At 32.2% G+C, this 21454-nt stretch overlaps 1 protein-coding gene across 3 annotated transcripts; it reads right to left on the minus strand.

Moving 5' to 3' along the window:
- Positions 1-613: 613 nt before the first annotated feature.
- On the minus strand, positions 614-20867 carry NRPC2 (nuclear RNA polymerase C2). Of its 3 annotated transcripts, none has more exons than XM_047311090.2 (38): positions 20724-20867; positions 20310-20418; positions 20087-20208; positions 19899-19991; positions 19572-19644; positions 19405-19495; positions 19210-19262; positions 18983-19047; positions 17562-17667; positions 17351-17461; positions 17098-17157; positions 16151-16189; positions 15974-16024; positions 14470-14568; positions 14027-14086; positions 13828-13920; positions 12439-12546; positions 12166-12276; positions 11819-11935; positions 10380-10496; positions 10189-10269; positions 9858-9962; positions 9702-9782; positions 9467-9598; positions 9309-9353; positions 8867-8944; positions 8659-8798; positions 8466-8556; positions 6655-6782; positions 6450-6579; positions 6235-6365; positions 5130-5255; positions 4995-5050; positions 4210-4280; positions 2999-3083; positions 2646-2749; positions 1390-1518; positions 614-987 (listed from the first exon to the last, which is right to left on the minus strand). In XM_047311090.2, exons 1-38 carry the CDS (start codon positions 20762-20764, stop codon positions 937-939), a joined length of 3483 nt encoding a protein of 1160 aa, XP_047167046.1. In that variant the 5' UTR covers positions 20765-20867; the 3' UTR covers positions 614-936. The 3 variants fall into 3 exon arrangements, 2 of the variants coding, with proteins under 2 accessions (XP_047167046.1, XP_047167045.1); XM_047311089.2 differs by having other exon boundaries at positions 20310-20421; positions 20724-20826; XR_015785944.1 differs by lacking the exons at positions 614-987; positions 1390-1518; positions 4210-4280 and having other exon boundaries at positions 2685-2749; positions 20310-20421; positions 20724-20836.
- Between the last annotated feature and the right edge of the window lie 587 nt (positions 20868-21454).

Here is a 21454-nt window from a genome sequence, read left to right on the forward strand (position 1 = left end):
GATAATAATAAAATTACATAAAGATATAAAACTTTGTCTGATTATTCCACAAAACACTAAAATCATTAGATTTGGGTTTATTGGGTTTGTAAATCATAGTATTGTTAATTTTTTTCTTGTTATGGCCGTCATTTGAGAATGACTTTTTTACTGGCTGGACATTAAAATGACTTTCTTATGGTGATTTGGACAAGCAGATTTACATGGAATAATCTCATGTGTTTGTTGATTAGATGAAATCTGATTTGATGCGTAAATTATATCATTTACTCTACAACTTGAAGTAATTACCTTTAATATCTTGAATTTAGCCAAATCTTTTTTATACACAGGGAGTTAAGCCAATTTATGCAAAAATCCCCACACTAATATCTTGAACACTGATTTGCATTCTTAAATACATAAAAGACAACTCTTTGTATTGTCTCTAATTTGATATATCTTGAGAAAACAAAATATATCTGAGATTAATTGTCATCTTATGTAAAAGAAATTGTTATCCAAATCTTATTAATGAGTTTGTAAAGTAGGTTATTTATATTGTTTACTTATTAGTCATGTGGCAATATAAAATTGCTCCTCAGTAAAAAAAACATCTAAGTTACACTCAATGTCATGTGAGAAACAGATACCGCATTCACTGTCTACTTTTGTTATTAAATACTTTACAAACAATTTTCAAAACTTGATCAATTTTAAATTACGAATTGACTGTTGAACAGTAGACAATAGCTTTATAAAATGTTTTTAAATTAAAAAATCCATAAACAAAGTGGTTCTAAGTTTTACATTTTTTTCAGGGTAAAGGAAGGGAGGGTTGAGCAAAATTGAAGAGGAGGATATACAAAAGAATCAGCAGAAATGCATGAATAGTGGTCAATGGCAATTTCTCTGCCCTGTAATTTGCCCAAACAGTAATATCTGTGTGGGATCATCTCACGCATCTGCCAACTTTAAACGGGGAACAATATTCATTGATTGGAGTTCCTGAAATTGAGAATCAAATGAAATTGATCAACAAAAAAGACAAAATCAACAAAAGAAAATAAAATGCACATTGCTCGGCATGAGAAATTTTGTAAATTCCAGACAACACTGGCAGCTAAAACAAAGCTTCATTGAACATTAAAAATCACTTTTTTTTTTTATGTTGACTTATCTACACAGCCTGCTAATCAGAACAAATGGGTAAATATAGAATCTATATAAGGTCTCGCTGTCAATATATGGATGTTGGCATGATTACAATGATTCATTCCTAATTATTAAGATGTACTATCCTAAAATAGGTTCTAGGACTGCTCATAATTGATTCTGTAATTATGCACACACACATATACATATATACAAGGTTTCCTACGGTAACTAACTATGAATGACACATCATACCTGAATCATAAGTTTGCATGCATATGGCAGCTTCATGGTGGAAATCTTGTCTCCATTCTTACAATATGAACAAATACCTGTTTTTAGCTTATGGTTGTAATATCCTAACAACCCACATTTTGTACATACCTGCGTAAAAAGGAAATTACTATCATCAGTAAGTTTGATCATAAAGAAAAGGATCCATAGCATATAGCTTATGTTTTTCCATTGACAGCGAGGTAAATTATCACTTTTCTTAAAGAGAAAATGTCCAATCTGAAGACATTAAGACTGGCTTTCAGTAGTACATATATGAGATCCTATGATTGCCTCATACAACTATCTCTGTAACATGTTTTGTTTCATATGATTAAGACCTACATGCCATCACTTGGGTGAGTGTTACAAACACGTATGTCTATGTCTAGGTTCAGTATATCATGAATGTAAGCACTTACTGGGAACATTTTTCAACAAAATCCTTATTTCACTGCTGAGTCGGCTACATGGATCACACAATGCCATTAGGCTCAAAAAAAGATCCAATCTTCATAGATATTATTTATCATAAAATCCTTCTTAATGTCTTCCTCTAATGCCCTTCGAGGTATACCTTTTCCCCTATTCATAACACTAAAAGTCATGCAATTTACACCTCCTCACCAGTGCTTCTGTTGGCCTTCTTAAGTATTCGTCCCAACAACCCTAAAGGATTCTTTCATCTTTTCTTCAATCACAGTGACACCAGTATCTCCCATAAACTATAATTCTGCATCATGTCCTTTCATGCTTGATCACACCTCCATCTTAACATTATCATTTCTACTACTCACTTTTTTCTCCAGGAAAGCCCAACATTCACAATCAAAATATAGCTAGACGAATAATTTTAGTATATTCACATGTTGAGTCTGTTCTGTAGCTCTAACACGTGATTTCTCTTTTCTCAATCTTTCCCCATCTTAAAAACATTGGAAAGTTTTCTGAACATGACTCTTTGTTACCGGGGTTTTTTAGCATTTTCCCGTGTTATAAACTAAAAATCTTCATAATATTTAAACACGTATTTTTATGCTAAAAGAAACGAGGTTAATCTCCATGCTCCCTTTCCGAAGAGTTTCTCATCAAAAGAGACAAAGGTGTTTAGTTAAGGCAGCCTCCCCAAATGTGCTGGCAAAGCTTCCCATTCAATAATATTTATTTTCTAAGTCAAATGAAAGTAGACTGACAGTGGAGTGACAGTGGTACTAAGATAAAGTCCACCAGATTATTACCTGGACTTCAAAAGGATCACTAGACAGCATAAGTCGTTCATAAATTAACATACTAGCACCATAAGCAATCAAGCAATCGCGTTCCATTTCTCCAACACGAAGACCTGAAAATAATTATAAGCGAAAGAATTATGTGAAGCTCTACATACCTTAACTAATACATAGATAAATTTACATTGATTGTGAAACCCACAAGACAAGACAATTTAATCACAAACTACTTGGAGCAACAGAACAGGAGAAAATAAAAATTTAAAATATCATTATACTAAGGTAGGGAACAAGACCATCTCTAACAATTTTCACTAAAATGAAATATATATTAAAATTTATTAAAACAGTACAAATCATACCTCCATTTCTAGCTCTCCCTTCTGTAGGCTGCCTAGTTAGCATGACACGAGGGCCGCTGCCACGAGCATGCATCTTATCAAGCACCTGATCAACAAAACTTCGATTACTTGTGGCCTTTACACAGGCAAGTTACAACTTATAAAGAAAAAATATTACTTTGCCTAAGCATTTCTACTGGTTAAATTAAAAATAAGGTCGTTATAATTGATACTTCGATTTTGTCCTTTAAAAATAAAATATATAACAAATAAATCCCTAGTGTGATAACAGTGATGCAAAAAAATGTTGTCTTTACTCATTTACATATATCATGTAGGAACCAATTCAAAGTTAGTTGGTGCAGTTGCCAAATTGAAAAACGGTGTCAAGATTAGCCATGCATTTTTAATTTACTCTATTGTTAACCACAAATGAAAGATTCTACTACACTAATTCATACTAGGAACAGAAAGATTCAATTTTTTAAAAATAATTGAACCTGAATTGTGAGTTAGTAGTGAAGTATTGTGGGAAATATTGTCGAGATATGTTAGAGAATTGTTCAATTCTGTATTTATGCTCTATTTACTTTATTATTTCACTTAAATCTTAACTTGGAGGGAGACAAGCTTTGCTTGAATCTTTCCCTCAGCTGCAACATATACGTGTATGTAACTCAAGTAAAAAAGGTACTTTGTGACAGCAGGAGGGCAGACTGCTGTACCTGCCCATTAGTTTGGGAATGGGACACACCAAACGGGAAATAATACCAATATATTTAATGAACTCCCATAATTTCATCCAACAGAAGATGGCTTGTTGGAAAATGTCACATAGTGTACTGCTAGCATTTTTCTTGGTAGAATTTCGAAAATAATGCTCTTTTTTCAGTTATTACTATAAATAGATCAATCCTGAATTCCTAAATTTATGACACTAATGGTTTCAACCTTGTATGACGGTGCTGATATCACAGAATTAACATCGTTCTTACATATCAAAATATACTAAAATGAGAAGAATTAATTTCGTGCTTAATGAAACAAGCCAACGGTAGTTCACCTAAATAACCAAAGGAGAACAACTACATAGTAATATAAAAAAAATGGACAAGGCACATATTTTGAAGTGTACGGGATTCTAACACCCTCGTCTGCAAACTGGAACATGGTATATTAGTATTTTGTAGTAGGCATTTAAGAGAAAATATTCTTTGAAGGACTTCACTAACCATATGTTTTAATTTTTGGTAGTAAATTGGACCCATGAAAATATATGCTTGCAGTGGACAACCAGTAATACCTGAAAAAGAAAAAGAAAATTAGCACCCGTATAAGAGGGTAAATATGATTTTTTGTGTATAACTTAAGTATTTATCGACCTGAAACATGCAATAAGTAACAGATCTAGAGTAACAACCTTACCCTCATTCTTGTCAAAATATAAATAGTTCATATTTTATTAGAAATTCAAACTCTCACTACAAGCAGTGCCAACAGTCAAAGTAACAGTCATATTTTATGATGCACATCATATCGGATATTAACATACAAATATTTTAAAATATATGACGTGTAAAATACATATTTATATATACAGAAATTCATATAACATAAAAAACAATGTATAATTGCAATTTTGCAAATTTAAATTGAGAAAATACTTCAGAAAAGTTACTAAAGAAAACGTAAAGATTAAAATTAACTGTCAACATAAATCATTCTCTAGTATCTACAAAGAATTATAGTATCAATATCATTTATTTCTTAAATTCATCAATGGACAATAATTCTATATTATATATCTTCTGTGCCTTGTATGTTAGTGGTATTGGATTTTTTATTTTTAAAGACTTAGATACTCCACAAATATATTTCGGAAAAGTATCTAAAAGTACCAGTACCAGTATCAGATACATTATGTAAAGTAAACAGAAGTATTGCATTTCTTAATGATATTTGCCATAAATACATTGCATACAAATCGAATAGTAATATGGAATAAGAAAATAAAAACCTGAATAAATGAAATCTTTCCCACTGTAGCTGAAGCCTTTACTCACAAGAGTTTCGCTGTGAAAGCATGAAACTTTGAGAATACAGATATAGATAACTCTAAGAATGCCATACAAAAGACAATCAAGACAGCTACCTTATGGCTTCAACCTTGTCGGCATGTCCACTTCTTTCCCCAAAAGCACTGCCATAATGAAATCGACCACATGAAACCCCTGCTTTCCCTCCAAGAAGCTCTATCATTTTTCCAACCGTCATCCGACTGATACCGTTAATAAAAATAAGTTCCCATCTTAAAACATGTTATATTATATATTTATTCATTTAAAAATAAACTTGTTTCTTCTCAATAAGCATGAGAGATAGTAAGTTTCTTTGACTAAGAGTCTGACATGTGCCAAAAAGGCTATCCAAGGTATAGACAAGTATTCTTATAACAGATTTAACAATAATCTTCAAGTTAACAATTTAGACCTTATTGGGTACTCAGCAATTTGAGTTTATTGATGGATTATAACAAATTTGTTGCCACAATACTTACTGTTGTTACATAATGATACGTAGCTAAGCACTTATGGAACCCTCCCATAAAATTTATATGTTAAAGGGGAAGAACTAAGCACTTAAATACTCCACCAAGCATCTCATACTTCTACTACCAATATGTACCCAAACATTTGGGAAACGCACCCTTAGAAACTAGCTATTAAGGGGGGGAAACCAAGCACTTAAATACTCAATTGAGAGTCTCATACTAAATGACGCAGGACTTAGGCACCCCATAAAAACCCAAGTCCTCATTACTTATTTAGCTCAACATTTGTTCCCCTGTTATGCATTTGGAATAAATATGACCACATTTTATTCGCCTGCAACTTCCATGCAATTGACTTAATATAAATAACATTCACTTTCCAATTTTCCAAGTACAAAAGTGAAAAATTGTTCCCAGTTGGGAAGTTGGAACTGTAGACAGCATAGTAAAGCTAGTCAGCTAGTTATGGAGCAGCCATAAACTTTAGATTAAAATCATGTCATTAAAGCAACAGAGAAATATTAGAAATCATGTCAGTTATTTGCCTAAAGTAAAGATGATTCCCGGCATAAATTATTTCAGATGAAGGAACAGAGAAGAACCAAAATTATCACAAATAAATTATTTCAGTTATTTGCCTAAATCAAAGATGTTTCCCCACCTATATATCATGAGGAACAATGACATGTAAAATGAGTTATAGTACCTTGGGAAACCATGAGGATTCATAATCAGATCAGGACAAATGCCTTTCTCAGAAAATGGAAAGTCTTCTTGCGGAACAATGGTTCCACAAACACCCTTTTGCCCATGTCTGCTGCTAAATTTATCACCAAGCTAATGCAACAAATTCAGACTAGAAATAAATACACTATTTCTAACCAATAACACTAACTCATGACAAGCCATAAACAACTTTACCTCAGGTCTACGAGTGTGACGAATCAGAAATTTGATACACATGTTTTTATCCTTATCAGAGCATAGAACCACCCTATCAACTACTTCTCCTCCATGACCCTTGAATGATTGTGCATTGGACCGATATGCACTGCTTAAAAGGAAACAATAGAAAAAATGTGAACCAACAATAGTGAAACCAATATTGAGAAAATAAGAAACAAACCTATCAGGCAAATTTGCTGCTGATCCTGTTTTGGGAGTACGTGTATCAATTGGTGATTGTTTATTGACATAGATGTCAAAAGGCTTAAGAATTTCCCCAGGAGCAGCAATACCATCATCATCAAGTATCTACAGGGAGCAGAACACCCAGTGGCATAGAAAACAATTTCAGACAATTATGTAATTTGAAACAAAAATAACTGGTAAAAAATGTGTAGTGTGTAAACATACTAGTCTGGTTTACACACATGATAAGAACATAATTATGTAACTGTAACACTACATATAGACACTTTCAGATATGTTATTAATTACAATACTTCAAGAAATATATACAAATACAATGTAAACAAGAAGCACAAGCAGCTAGTGATTAATTCAACCATTTCCACTCAAGATGGAGCATAAATGTTTTATCCATTAACTATAACAAATACTTGTTATGATTAATGGCACATGATAAATCTGTACAGTGGGACATACATTTACATTCAGTACTTAATACTTGACCAACAAGACATAACAGCTCTGAGTGTTGTCAATCAGCCCATAAAACTCCTGCTGAGAACATGATATAGCATGATAATTATTACATGATGTGTATTCTGCCTGTTACTTTGAGAGTACAGATCTCACTTCTGTGCAGGATTGAAGTTTTGCTAGCCCAACTATTGCTGCCATTCAGGAGGCACTTTTGTGATTGGGAGTGTGTTTGGACTCCCACATTCAGTAGGACAAGGTACTTGATATGGTACTTAAGTCTTAAGGCTCTCCCACCTGATGGAATAATCTTTTGAATTGGGCTTTCCTACTTTGCTTAAGTCTTAACAAAGCATTTATAAATGGAATTGGTTAGAGTTTAAGGTATATCATCCAAACTATCATATTTAAGTTTGTGTTCGTTGGAGATGCTACATCGAACCCACTCTATTCTCATGCTCAATGTCCTCGTCATAAGAGATGTGTTGGAGATCTCACATCATCTAGAAATATAGCCACATTATTATTATTATTATTACTATATATATGTGTATGTGTGTGTGTGTGTATATATATATATATATATATATATATATATATATATATATAAAAGTATGATGAAAACCTTATCTTACAAATTTTGTGAGATTGAATTAGGCTTAAAATCCACTTTTTAAGAAAGTTGGTTGGTTTGTTTAAGGTTTTCAAAATATTTTGGTCAAACTCAATCAGTCCAATACAATTAACATAAAAAGTATAATTAGATTTTTCCTAGTTTTTACCTCCACTTATATGTTGTTTTTTTAAGTAGTGAGATCCATTTAAAGGGTTGGCCTATCCCAACAGATGTTTTCCATCCACACAATTACAAACCAGAGATAAAATCTTTGACCACATGCTTAGGAGACAGTTATCTACCAACCATGTCACACCATGTTGACCTCCACCTATTGTTTACTTTATATAAATATCCATTGATTTGTACCTTTTACATACCAATTGATTCATGGAATGAAATCACCATTTTTCCTAAATATTTCACGAATCACCTATATGAAATTTTACATAATTGAGACATTTGTTTATATGTATGAAATTCAATAGTTAAATAGTAGCTATTTATGTTTGCTTAAATTAGCATTCAATACATTAAAGTAAATTTACGCAACAAGGTACCTGCATCTGTAAATCGTAAGCAATTTTGTAAACTAGATATACTTTATAAATGTCACATTATCCAACGGATTATAAGATAGATTAAAACTAAATTTTAAGCAAATAACTATAGTAAAATAAATAATAATTAGTTTCTATTCACTATGAAGACATTACCCGCATTCGTCCTGTAGTGTCTGCAGCTCTATTAGGCCTAAGTATTCGGTCTGACGTGTCATTTGAATGCTTCTGAATGACAGCACTATACCTATATAGATGGGAACATCAAGGTCAAAAGTGCTACCTTGAAAGGCTTAGACAATAAAATATGCAGCAACCAAATACAGAAAAACCAAATAAAATTGCATACTTCTTCATAACTATACAACGACCAAATCCACGATCAAGAGATGCCTTGTTCATGACAATGGCATCTTCGATATCATAACCACTATAGCTCATTACAGCTACCGTGGCATTTTGACCAGCTCCAAGTTTATCATATCCAACCTAAAATGAAATAGACTAGTCAAAGCCCTTCAAATCAGTGAGAAATTAAACAATGAAACTATACACACCAGCTCAATGGTCTTTGTTGTCAGTAAAGGTCGTTGAGGATAAACGAGTAGGTAAAGCAGGCTGTCCATCCGGCGCAGCTAAATACAACAAGACAGACATAAGTTCTTCAATTACATTATTTGGAATTCTCTATAAACCTACGCTACTAACAAGTTTTGGGCATAAAAATATAATTACCCAACACACCATAAGCATTCATAAATTACTTTAAAAATCTAATCATATGCATATATTTAGAATTTTAAATCTGGATCCTTGTGGACACGAACTTACAGGCTTGTATTTACTTATTGAATGCATGCATTATGAAGAAGTTATGAAAATTGATTCGTTCAAAACAAAGATCTAAACTTGATGATTTTTGAAAAATGGGAATAATTTCATGAAGTCTAAACATCATGCAATTGTTGAACTCGGGTAACATAAGAAAACTTTACTTACCTGATTAAATGCTATATTTCCCATTGCTTGCTTACCCATAGCACACTACAGTGAGATAAACAATAGTAATTTCAGGTTGGCAGAAGAACACACTTCATTCATAGAAGTGAAAAAAAGCAGGACGTAAAACATAGAGAGAAGAAGGGAGGAAGGGAAACCTGATATGTGTTCCTAGGTGACTGATTATGATGAGGATATGGAATTAACCCTGCAATAACTCCCAAAATGGTAAAAGGCTCAATCTCAATATGTGTAGTTTCTGGAGTGGCATCTCCTTCATATAAAGCAATCTACAGAGTGAAAAGGCAACTAAGGGTATCAGCTGTCAAGAATAAGATAGAACTTCATAGCTGAAAGAAAAGAAAAACTAAATGTAATTAGAGTAGAACAAACCAAAGTGTTGTTTTCTTCATTAACATCAAGATACTCAAGCAAGCCATCTCGTAAGAAATCATCAAATGTGCGTACTCCATCCTGAAAAAGTATAAAATTGAATTTTCACAAGATCCTTTCTTTGTTTCCAGGATGAAAGAATGTGATACACATTACCATTAACTCTTTCATATGATGCTCTTTGATTCTTGATACTCCCTTGTCAGCAATGACCAGGGGACGGCAAACTCTACCACCATCAGAAGCTAAGTAGACACAGTGCTGTAAACATGTATTTTTTTCAATTGAGACCACCATAATTCACATATTTTCAACATTAAAATAGTTGTTGAAGTACAATAACTAAATAGAAACAATAAATATTATGATAGAGCAAATTGTACCCCCTAAAAGAGTAAAATAAAACACAAGATCCAAATAGTACAAAACAAGAAATTAACAAGTAAAGTGGATCGGGATGGGAAAAAACATGAACAGTATTATTCACCTGCTTGTTATGGACAAAGACACTTACAAACTCGCCAATTTTACCAACTCTCCGCAATTTTCTAATTGCATTAGCAAAACGCTTGAATGAAAAAAAAAATGGTAAGGTTAACAAGACATAATAAGAAAAGACTCATCATCAACGTGTATTTCTTTAAAAATTATGCATTTTATGAAAGAGAGAACAAATACCAGTGGCTTCCTATGCTTTCCAAGGATTAAACCATTTAAAATTACAAGAAAGGAATCAGGTGTGTGAAGCTCCTCTGCAGAGAGAAGTTCCAGGTCTTCAACACCCAACGAATAGCACTGTCACAGAAATAATGAAACACAATAAAATGCCATACATCTACAGTAAAAAATAAAGTATAGAGAAATCTCCTATATTTTACTTCTGTATCAAACAATGTACATTGAAATAAAAGCACAATGACTACTTCAATAATTTTATGAGAAAAGCTTTTCCAGAAAAAAAGAGATAAAAATACTAGAAAGGCCAAGGTATCTCCAAAACCAAGGCGGGTGATGGGATAGTAAAAGTTTTCAGACTTTTTTAACATAAAAAAATAAAAATAAAAATTTCATTGAGTTGAAACTATGAAAAGAAATGAATGCCTATTTTCAATTTTCTCCCAACAAAAAAGGAAAAGGCACCTTTTCTTGAAAAAATTTCCAAGTGACTGTTAACATCTTTGAGGACGGATAGAACCTTTGATTATGTCTATCCAAAAATCCGATTCTTGGGAATAACATCTTAAAAGCAATTTTTCTTTTTAGTATTTTCACTATCTCCAAGATTATTATAGCTATTGCATTTCTTAAAAAAATTTAATTTATTTGTGCCTTTATGTACACGACCTAATAATAAATTCAACAGCCTTCCTACACAACCCAAAAAGAAACAAAAAAAACCCCAGCTACAGCAAAGGAGGTTGATCAAGACTGTTGAGCACAAGTTGGCAAGGTCATGTTTATATCGAGGTGTGAAAGGTGCACAAGTTTGGCTGCAGATGAATTTTGTTAAAAATATCTAAAGATATTCTCATAGAATAGTTCAGAGTATCTCAAACGATCCATTAGGATCTTTATAATTACAAATAGATTTGTTAGAATATGATTTCTATGCAAATCATATCATGTATTTATTGTCATCAACTTATATCGAATGGACCATGTTGTGTGGTCTATACACAGTTTTCAGTGTCTCTTGCATCAAATTTTCTCTCTCAAAAGGTTTCATTTACCCAACAAGGTAAGGCCTTTTTTTAGTTCAGAACAAAGCCAAGTGGATCCCATGGCTGCAGTAGTTTGGCGGCATTTGGAGGTGTTATAATGTGCCCTAGTCTGATTGTTGGGTCGAAACTAACAATATGTCAAACTTCATGGGGACAGTGAGAACTATGTGCAACAGAAGTATGTGGTTAAGGTTAGTTTCCAAGGGATGGGCACTGGGTAAAGTATGTGTAACTATGTACTGAGGTCATAATTAGATTGAATTTTAACCTCAATTTTTTGGAAGATGTCATAAATCCCACAACCCGGATGTAACATCTATAAATGTTTTACCTAAGTAGTTAAAATGATAAATATTAAAGGAAAATATCATCAACCTATAATATAAGAAAACATACCATAGAAATTAAGGGGGCCTCCTCTTCATCGGTAGTAACATGAGTCATCAAAGCCAAATTCTTGACCAGTCCACAAGCTTCACCTTCAGGGGTATCACAAGGACAAAGCATGCCCCACTATCAAATGGAAGAGATGAGAAAAGGTGTAAATTCATAAGTATATAAGATTTTATAAGTTAAAGTCAAAAGAATAAAAGCCTAAGCAAAATAAGAATACAACAGAAGTCTTTCTATCCACCAAGCAAGGTTGGGTACATGAATAAAACAATCTCAGCTTTTCCTATCCATAACTCAAAAAACATGAGAATAATCCATCAAAATGGCTACAAAACTAGACTGCATCTCACCTGACTAGGCTGCAAAGCTCTAGGTCCACTTACTTTCCTGGACTTCTCAAACTGTGGTGAGACTCTTGTCATGTGGCCCATAGCACCAATAAATGATAACCTTTGTAACACCTGTGAATAAGAGAAATTTCATTATTAGAGGGTATATATTATGTGCTAGATAATTCCAAGTTCCATACATGGGTCCCAAGGTACACAAGCAAGAGCAGGTAACTTTGTCATAGTGAGTATCAAGAGATAAAAAAAATACTTGAAAGGGAGACAATATACAACCTGTGTCATTCCTTTTCTTTCCATTCTGAACCTTTTAATTTCAAAATTACCAGTGGAGAGTGTCCTTTCCAGGCCTAGAGTGATGATATTCTGAGTCCGATTAAGAAGCTAGGAACATTTCCAAAGAAAAAATGTTAACAGAAAATCAGGCATGCTGAGATCAGATTGAAAGAACAAAGCAATGAACAACAATTCTGAACAAACATGTTAAAATGAAAATCATCACCATGGACAGATTTTACATTGATAACACATGAATAAATAAAGTTTCAACTACACTTCAACTTTGAGATTTGCCACAAATCATCACTCCAAGATTTAAAAAAAAAATCACAGTGTTCAGATGCGGACTACTTATTAGTCAACTTCATATTTGTTGAACCAATGATAAATTGTCCCTTGTTGTATCAAATAACAATATATGTGCATCTAAGAGAGATTGTATTAAGTTGATGTTTTTAGTAGGATATTAAGTGTATTACTAAAAGTTATTACAAGCTACTAGAAGTTGTTAAAAGCTGCTAGAAGATTCTAGAGATCTCTTTGTAATTATTACTTTAGGGTTAGAGTTTTTTTAGATATAGAGACTGATGTACTATTTCAAAATCAATCAATTAAATAAAAATATTATTTCTTTCAGATTAATCCTTTTGAGTGTTGACAATCAAAATTATTTCACAGGATGTTGACTAACCATAGTTGTCAATCCTATATAGCAGCAAATCAACTAACTCTGACAAATGCAATAGCAGGATGGCCGACATTTTAAATATTTAACCCAAATACTTTATACTACATATAAAAACTAAAATATTTAAACTACATATTACCCAAAAACGCATTAGAAAATGAGGGATAAACCACAATTTACCCTAAAAAACATTATTTTAGCGGTAGAAGTGCACTTTTTGAACCCTATATTATGGTATTGCTGCAAGAACCCACAAACAGCCTCTATGGTTGGAAAGAGAAAACCACTCCGCTACTCAAATCCCAAGGCTGCTCTGCTGTAGCACTCATGTCATTAGCTTTTTTTGCATTTTGGTTAGGAAGAACTTTAAAAAGACACAAAAAGGGACAACAACCATGCACAGTAGGCATTGATAATCACCCAACCAATGGGAAACCCACCCTCAATAGCTATCTATTATGGGAGGGAAACCAAACACTTGAGTAAACCAGAATTCCTTACAACTTGACGTGGGACTTAGGTACCCACAATACCATAGTTCCTATCACCATCAACTAGGAACAAGAACCCAAAACCAAAAAGAGAGTCGCACAGAAAGAGAACCATATAAAATAAAAATAAAATAAAATAAACTCTTCAAAGTGACAAGCCAAAGATTCAGAAAAGCTTTGGTAAGATTAAATTTAAAGAGATCTTACAGTAGATATGTCGAAATTCTTAGCCTTGTCTGGCTTATCTAACATTTTGTCTGTCAAATTCTTAACTTCGGTTGTCATTGACTTGAAGAGATCCTAAACCAGAAAGAACAATGTCAAATAATTAATTGAAATAAAAAAGTATAAACTACAAAGTATCTCTCCAAAAGCAAGGTACATGACAAATTAGACAAAATAGTACCTCAAAAAGTAGTGATACTAACTGACCAGATAACTCCAACCGCTTGTTACCCACATAATCCTAGGTGTTAAAAGAAACACTTAGTATTTGATATATTGTAAAAATGAAAATGAAATTAGAAGATGATTAATAACTAGTTCTTCTCTTCATTGCGTATCTTAGGGAGTCATCAACCCCAAGTACCATCTTTGGAAGCACCAATATCAGTTCCTAATGGATTAGCTCCAATCATCAGTTACAGTACTCATTCATATGTGAGTCACCCATTCCAGAGATATATTTGTTAGATAAACAGACCTTTTTTAAATTATTTTGCTTTTTTTGTAGTTTTTTCGTCAGTTCAAAAGAATTTCTTATCATCTTGCATTTGTATCTTTTTCTTATACATTAATAGTAAATTCTTTCTTTAGGAAGAAAAAATGGAAGAGAGAAATAGAAACTACCTTGTCATCCATTGCATCTTTATTTAAAATCGCGTCCATTATGCGTCTCATCATAACAGCAACATATATACATTTTGGCCGAAAATTATCTCCATCCACCTATTGGTTACAAAAGAGACAACTCAAACAAAACCAAACACAAGTAGGCCAAATTACATGTATACTGATATAGTGAAGTTGAAATGATTTGGAATTAAATGCACTGAAGTATAGTAGTTTTAATGTACCTTGAGGAAATAGAGTTAGCCTTAAGGTAGTAGTTTCAACACACAAAGCAAAGTAGTTCCAATGTACCTCAAGGTACATTTGAATAAATCCTTAATATATTTTTACATTAATAAACCATTATTTACAACACTTCTCCTTAAGTTAGTAAATGAATGTCAATTATCTTCAACTTACCTAAGATCCTAGAATCTACCTTAAAGAAGCCCTAATGAAAATATTTCCATCTAAAAGTCTTAAGTAGGAACATCAATGGTAACCATAAGACTTTCTATGAAAGATGACGTCTTGCAATTACAACTCATGTCCCTAGAGAAACTCTGATAGCAAACAGTTTCAGTAAGGAGCTTCAATTATAACAAATTCCAAGATCATGTAGAAAAATTGGGAATCAATGATTTTCATTTACCAACTTGGGAGGGAAATGTTGTAAATAGCAATTTATTAAGATAAAAACATCTTTAGGATCTCCGCATTGACTAGTTTAAAATATCTTTAGAATCTTTTCATTTATTTCGGCATATTTTCATTTCCTAATTTTAGAGTAATTGATTGTTACAAATAAAAGAGTTGAGAATATAATTGTTCAGACGGTTATCAACAAAATTATTTCTATTAGTTGTTCAAATGATTACTTGTGAACTAATTTCGTTAAAACAACTTCTTAAAGAGTTCTAAGATTTTAAAATTTTGAACTATGATGTCAAGATAATCATGTAGCTCTTCATATTGCTCCCAACCCAGTTTTCAGTTAGTGAACCAAACACACAGTAGTTGCTTTTCAGTTTATTCATGAGAAGATAACTTATGGAAAAATATGCACCTCCTCTATAATCAAATGATCAATTGGCATATTTGTTCACCAAAGTTTTTCAAGGATCCAGGATATCATGTGTCAGCAATAATCCCTATACTCCAGCTAGAACCAAAGTGTCAGCAAAATATTCAGAATTAATGTTCACTTCAGAATAAATGTTTATTATAGAAAACAGAAGTTCCAATGTACCATCGGAGATACAGTTAACCATCATATCCAACTTGCAGTTCCATTTAAAATTTCTTAGCCTTGTAATCTTTTTGTGTATTAATATAACATTCTGCTGAGTGTTCAGTGAACACAAGCATACTCAAAATCATTTTTCTCACTTTTTTTTGCACTTTCTGTTGTATAATGAATAGAATGAAATCAAATTGAACCAAATAAACGCACAAAATTCGAGTGATGTCCCAAAGAAATGCATAAAATTCAAGAGATGCTGAGAATTGAAGGAAATCTTACAGGCACATTTGCAAGAAATACATCTCTTAGGACAGAAAATGCTCTTCCTTCCTATATAGATGGTTCAAATGAAAAACCACAAAATTGAAGAAAAAAAGAAATTAATACATTATTTTATCTGAAGCATTGTAATGTAAAAAGAAAAAATCACCCTCACAAGAGACAGAGAGATGAAACCTTTTCAGCTGAATTGTTTGAATACATGGAACGTTTTACCTGATAAGTGCACAAATCATTAATAAATACAGAAAAAAATATACATATTATATGCATGTCTAAAATTAGAAAAGTAGAAGGCCATGTATAAATCAAAATCATAAACTGCAAGTAAATTGTCATTTTCATTATATTACTCAAGTACTACTTGCATGAGTTTGACATAATTTAGAAGAGTAAAAAACAGCTTTTAACTACTTTTTTCGTAACAGAATAGTTCACTGAGGGAAGGCAATCAATAAAATCATCCATATAATAAGAAGAACAATGAAACAGAAAGCTATAAATCTGCTGGAACCAACAATCCTGCCATGCCAAGGTACCCACTGGTAAATGCTCCTAAGAAAATATGGAAACTAACTACTTCTCACTAGAACCACCACCCTATATAAAAGATACCAAAGGTTATTCAAGAGACTACCCCTCCACCAAAAAATTCCTAACTCAACAATGGACTACCTATTCTAGAAAATTGTAAATGTTAATTAGGATACTTGTGATTCTTGTACTAATTATGTTAAGTTCTTATGATAACTTTTTCACAGTGCATTCTAGCACAGGAATTTCCTCATGTCCTACTTTTCACGCCCTCCTAAACAGAAAAGCCATCTATAACAGTAAAATTAACATCAAAATACAGATTGAGAATGACAGAAAGATGCTCCCTCGCACTATTAATTTCCAAGACAACACAAAGGAAGACTAGAATAAGGAAAAAAACAGCAGAAGAATATCAGCATATTTACATAAGAAAGATTAACTCCACAAAATTGAATTCAGATCAGGGGAACCTCATGAAAGGGGAAGAGGTTGTAGAAAACTAGATATTTAACAAAACTATATATAATACAAAAGACACAGATATATTGATGTAGAATAAAACTCAACAGAGAAAACTGCCAGCTCACCATCTTATCAAGGTACTCCAATGCTTGCTCTTGTGTATATACATTGCATTTTCTACATTCCTGATTAATTGTGAAAAACATATTTTACAATTAATTAATAAATATATAACAGTATAATTTACTTTGGGTAACTAACACTGAACAGAGAAGCATGTAATGTATTGTAGAAGTCTCGTGTTTATTCAAACTCCTACAATTTATTATGAATGGAAGTGTAATAATATTTGACATAACAAGTATGTACATTAATTACCTCAAAAGAGGCCAACAGTAGATAACTATAACGAGGATCTCTTCCAAGCATCTGTGTAACTTCTTGATCACTCTCCATCCCCATAGCCTTTATAACTACCATTAGAGGAACCTATAGAATAATTTTAATGGAAAAGGGAGCTGATTTTAATGGAAAATGGAGCTGATTTTAATGGAAAGAGAGAGCTAAGTAAAAGCAAATAAAAGAAAACCTTCTTAGGGAATTGATTCAAATGTAACCAGAGCTTCTCATTTTCCATTACAATAACAGTTTTTGTTTTTATTTTCTCTGTGCTACTTGTAACAGATGCAGCTATGCTGAAAGCCAATATAACAAGAAAACATTAGCCCAAAACAGATCTCCATTAAACTCTACACTTTTGCCATCATATATTTGTACTCCAAATCTTCATAATATCCTTTGGTTTAAGCATATAAATCATAAAATATAATTAACATTTATGAACTGTTAAAAAGTTTTCATGAAAAAATCCTTTCTTGTAATTCCTCACACCTTGCTTAAAGAGTACTATTTCACTTCATGACAACCCCCTATGGAGTACATGTAGGTTTCATTAAGAAACAGAATCATTGGTAATCTATACAAATGACATAAATGTACAGCCAAATTAGAAATAAAGAATAATAGAGAGCTACGAGAACAAGATAACATCCAACAACATTTAAACCTTATGACCTTACCCCATTAAAAAATTAGTTTCAATCTAGAAATAGAAATATATTTATTTTTAATCCAGTAAAGATAAAATTAACATAGCAAAAGAACAAGTTACCAGATGCCACTACTTGTGATCCTATTTATTTTGGTGACAGAAGGAAAAAATTCATGAACAGCTAGAATGGATCACTGAGTACAAATAAGAACTTACAGGCAATCCACCAATAAAAGAAATACATGAAGAAAATCCTAGCCTAAGAGATTTTCATGAAGAAATTTCATGCTTTTACTACCATACTTTTGTGCTCCAAGACTTCACCCTTTCCTCTGATTCATGCATATTAAGCATAAAATATGAGTCATCGTATTCACATTTATGAAAAGGTAGAGGGTTTTCATGCAAAAAAAAAACACCTTTTTTTTTATTCCTTGCTTAAAGAGTGCTACTTCACTTAGTTACAAACCCTTGAAGTCTAAAGCTCCCTCTAAGGACTGTCTTTTATATACACAATAGAATTAATATTACTAACATGTTTAATGAAAATACATATACTAACAACATGGTCTCGTCTTGCATAAAATAAGAGACATAATCTAAAATTTAGAACAGGAGACTATAAAGTCAATTCATTCCATATTTCATTGTCTTCTAACTGGCAACCGCATGTTCTCCTAGAACTCACATAACTGAACATAGAAGGGAACTGTTTACAGCTCCATTGCTTGAAAGACAAGTCTTAGTAGAAGTATACTTTTCTACATGAACATGAACAAATATAATTATATCCTTCTGATTACAGGGAATCAGGGATTACAACTAACAGAATTAATATTCAAATTATCTGCATATACTAAGAATATATATGACATGTAAACACACTTGTACTTATATGCAAAGGTAGATATCAAAAGGAAAACAACAAGGCACTATCATACCCAAGAATGATTACTTACTTTCCTTTTTTGTCAGTGTCTATAATTATTCTATTCTTTGACAGTTGCTCTTGTATCAAAATCACCTGAAATTGACAGATAAAATCATAATTTGAAAATAATATAAGGAAAAATGTCTGGATGATATTATATTATATTTAAAAAATGAAAATTACTGTCACGGATCCAGAATTAAAACAACTAAAAGTTCAATATGGCAAATTAAAATCTTCAAGTGAGAATATCACCTTCTCAGTTCCTTTGATTACAAAATACCCTCCAGGATCAAGGGGGCACTCACCTAATGAAATGAAAAATAAAACAGGGGAGATTTTTTATATTTAAAAAACATAGAAACAATGGTAAAAAGAATATATGTTGTGTGTGTTTATGTATGTGAGTATGTATACATATAACAATATGTATTTCAATATCATACTAACCAAGTTTAGCAAGTTCAGCTTCATCTCTCCCATATAACACACAACAACAACTCCGCAGCATAATAGGCATTCTTCCAATTTCAACATTGAGCTAGGAAGTAAAAAACAAAGCTAAAGTCAATGACACAGATCTTCATCATAATTAGATTACAGTAGTTTTCAAATACCCTTTTATGTAGACGTGGGTCATCACGACTTCCATGTGTGTACTCAACATCAACACATATAGGAGCAGCATACCTTTTTATTAGACAAAATAAAAAGGAATAATAATTCATTAGTGGTTAAGCAATATTATAATTCAAAAATAAAAGTGGGACATTCGTTGTAAGTAAAACTTTCAACCAGTAAGTACATTAAAATAAAGACAATAATTACATGGAACTTAACAAATGATTTAATATAATGTATTTGACCATTGACTAATTCTATCAATAGCAAAGCAATATCTAACTAAAAACATTAGCCATGTTTTTTAGCATGATGAATCTCACGTTTGGTCACTTAGGCGGCATGTTTGTGGAGTAACTTCATCCGTAACAGATTCATCCACTATTGATGGTTTACGAATTTTGACATTTAAAAACCTGCAGAAGAGACCAGTAACCAAAAGCAAATCAAGCTTTGCAATACCAGAGAACAATAGCATAAAATATTATTATAAGCAAACCACCATCCATACCTCAGATATATATGTGGGTGCCTACTCGCCCTGATCAAATTGTTAGCCCGAACTATTTTTTTTATTTCTGTCTTCACAAAATAATTAAAGGAATCCAAATGTTGCTTAACCAATCCCCTAACCTACCAAAAGCCAAAGTGTCAACAAGTTATCCAAACTCAACCACCAGTAGTTATATTTACCTCATCACATGTAATCGCAATGCATACATTAAGTTACTTACCTTAAGGAACTCGGGAAGAAGTTGGAACTTGTCAACAGCAGATTTTATAGGAGCAGTTAGGATCCTTTGGTCAAAACCAGAATCACCAGGTACCTTGTTGCCCCCATTGCTACTTAGTTCACAAAAAACCAGCATTAACACATATTGGAGAAAGATTAAAGATAAAAAAAAAAGTACAAAACAATAAAGAAAGAGAGTATATGACAGTACAAAATAACGCATACACTGTTTTCTCAAACTATTTTCTCAATAATAAAACTCAACCCCGCGTAATGTTTGAGAATGAAAACAAAAAGAAAAAAGAAATTTGAAATAACAGCACGGCACAACAGAAACCAACGAGTTTCCAACTTTGTGCGGAAGAAATGTGTGAAGTGAGAAATACAGAGAGAAAAGAAGAAAAAAGTCACTTACCCGTTCATGGGTTGTAGCGAAGTATCGTGATTGAGAACCATTACTGTGATGGGTCGGTTGCAGGATTATAGTTTTGTTCCTTTGTTCCTTCAGAATTCAAGAATCGTTTATATAGGTAGGGGTTTAGGGATTAGGGATGGTAAGTCTTTAAGCGGGGTTTTTCAAAGCCCTCTTTTAGAAAAAGCGCCAGAATAAATAAAACTAAACATAAATAATAATAATAATAACAATAATAATAATAATATATATAGATATATATATAATTTAATGAGTTATTATATTAATATATTAATTTCACTGTAAATATTTATAGGTAATGACAAATATCAGCTCTACATTGATATTGATAAATTTCGTGGATCTCGTATACTCTAGGCAACAAGTAAAGGTAATATTTGTAATATAATAAAATTATAATGCAACAATTTAGTAATTATAGAAAATTAGTTACAGTATTCGTGCAAAACAATGGTGATGATTAGAATAGTGTCAACATAAATTTATATGAATACTTTTTTTAATTCTTATACGTAAAATTCGAAAACTGAATAAGTTGTGAAATTATAAACTTATTATTTCCCTTAAAACTCCCACAGCCGATTACAGAGTGGGCTAGTTTTAATAATTTTATCATAAAGTTGCACATAAATAATTATATATTTAATAATTAATCAAATAACAAAACCAAATACGTTCACGATTTCATATCAGTATTTTAAAAAATTAAATAA

The sequence above is a fragment of the Vigna umbellata genome, chromosome 4 (genome assembly GCF_029865625.1).
Source record: "Vigna umbellata cultivar VRB3 chromosome 4, Vumbellata_1.0, whole genome shotgun sequence".
Taxonomy (NCBI): Eukaryota; Viridiplantae; Streptophyta; class Magnoliopsida; order Fabales; family Fabaceae; genus Vigna; species Vigna umbellata.

Coding starts and splice junctions, on each gene's coding strand:
- NRPC2 (XM_047311089.2), bottom strand. CDS start 20,764: ATGGTTCTCAATCACGATACTTCGCTACAACCCATGAACGG. Junction 9,963..10,188: donor TCTTTGTCCATAACAAGCAG/GTGAATAATACT, acceptor ACATGTTTACAG/CACTGTGTCTACTTAGCTTC. Junction 1,519..2,645: donor GTGATCCTTTTGAAGTCCAG/GTAATAATCTGG, acceptor CTTTTTACGCAG/GTATGTACAAAATGTGGGTT.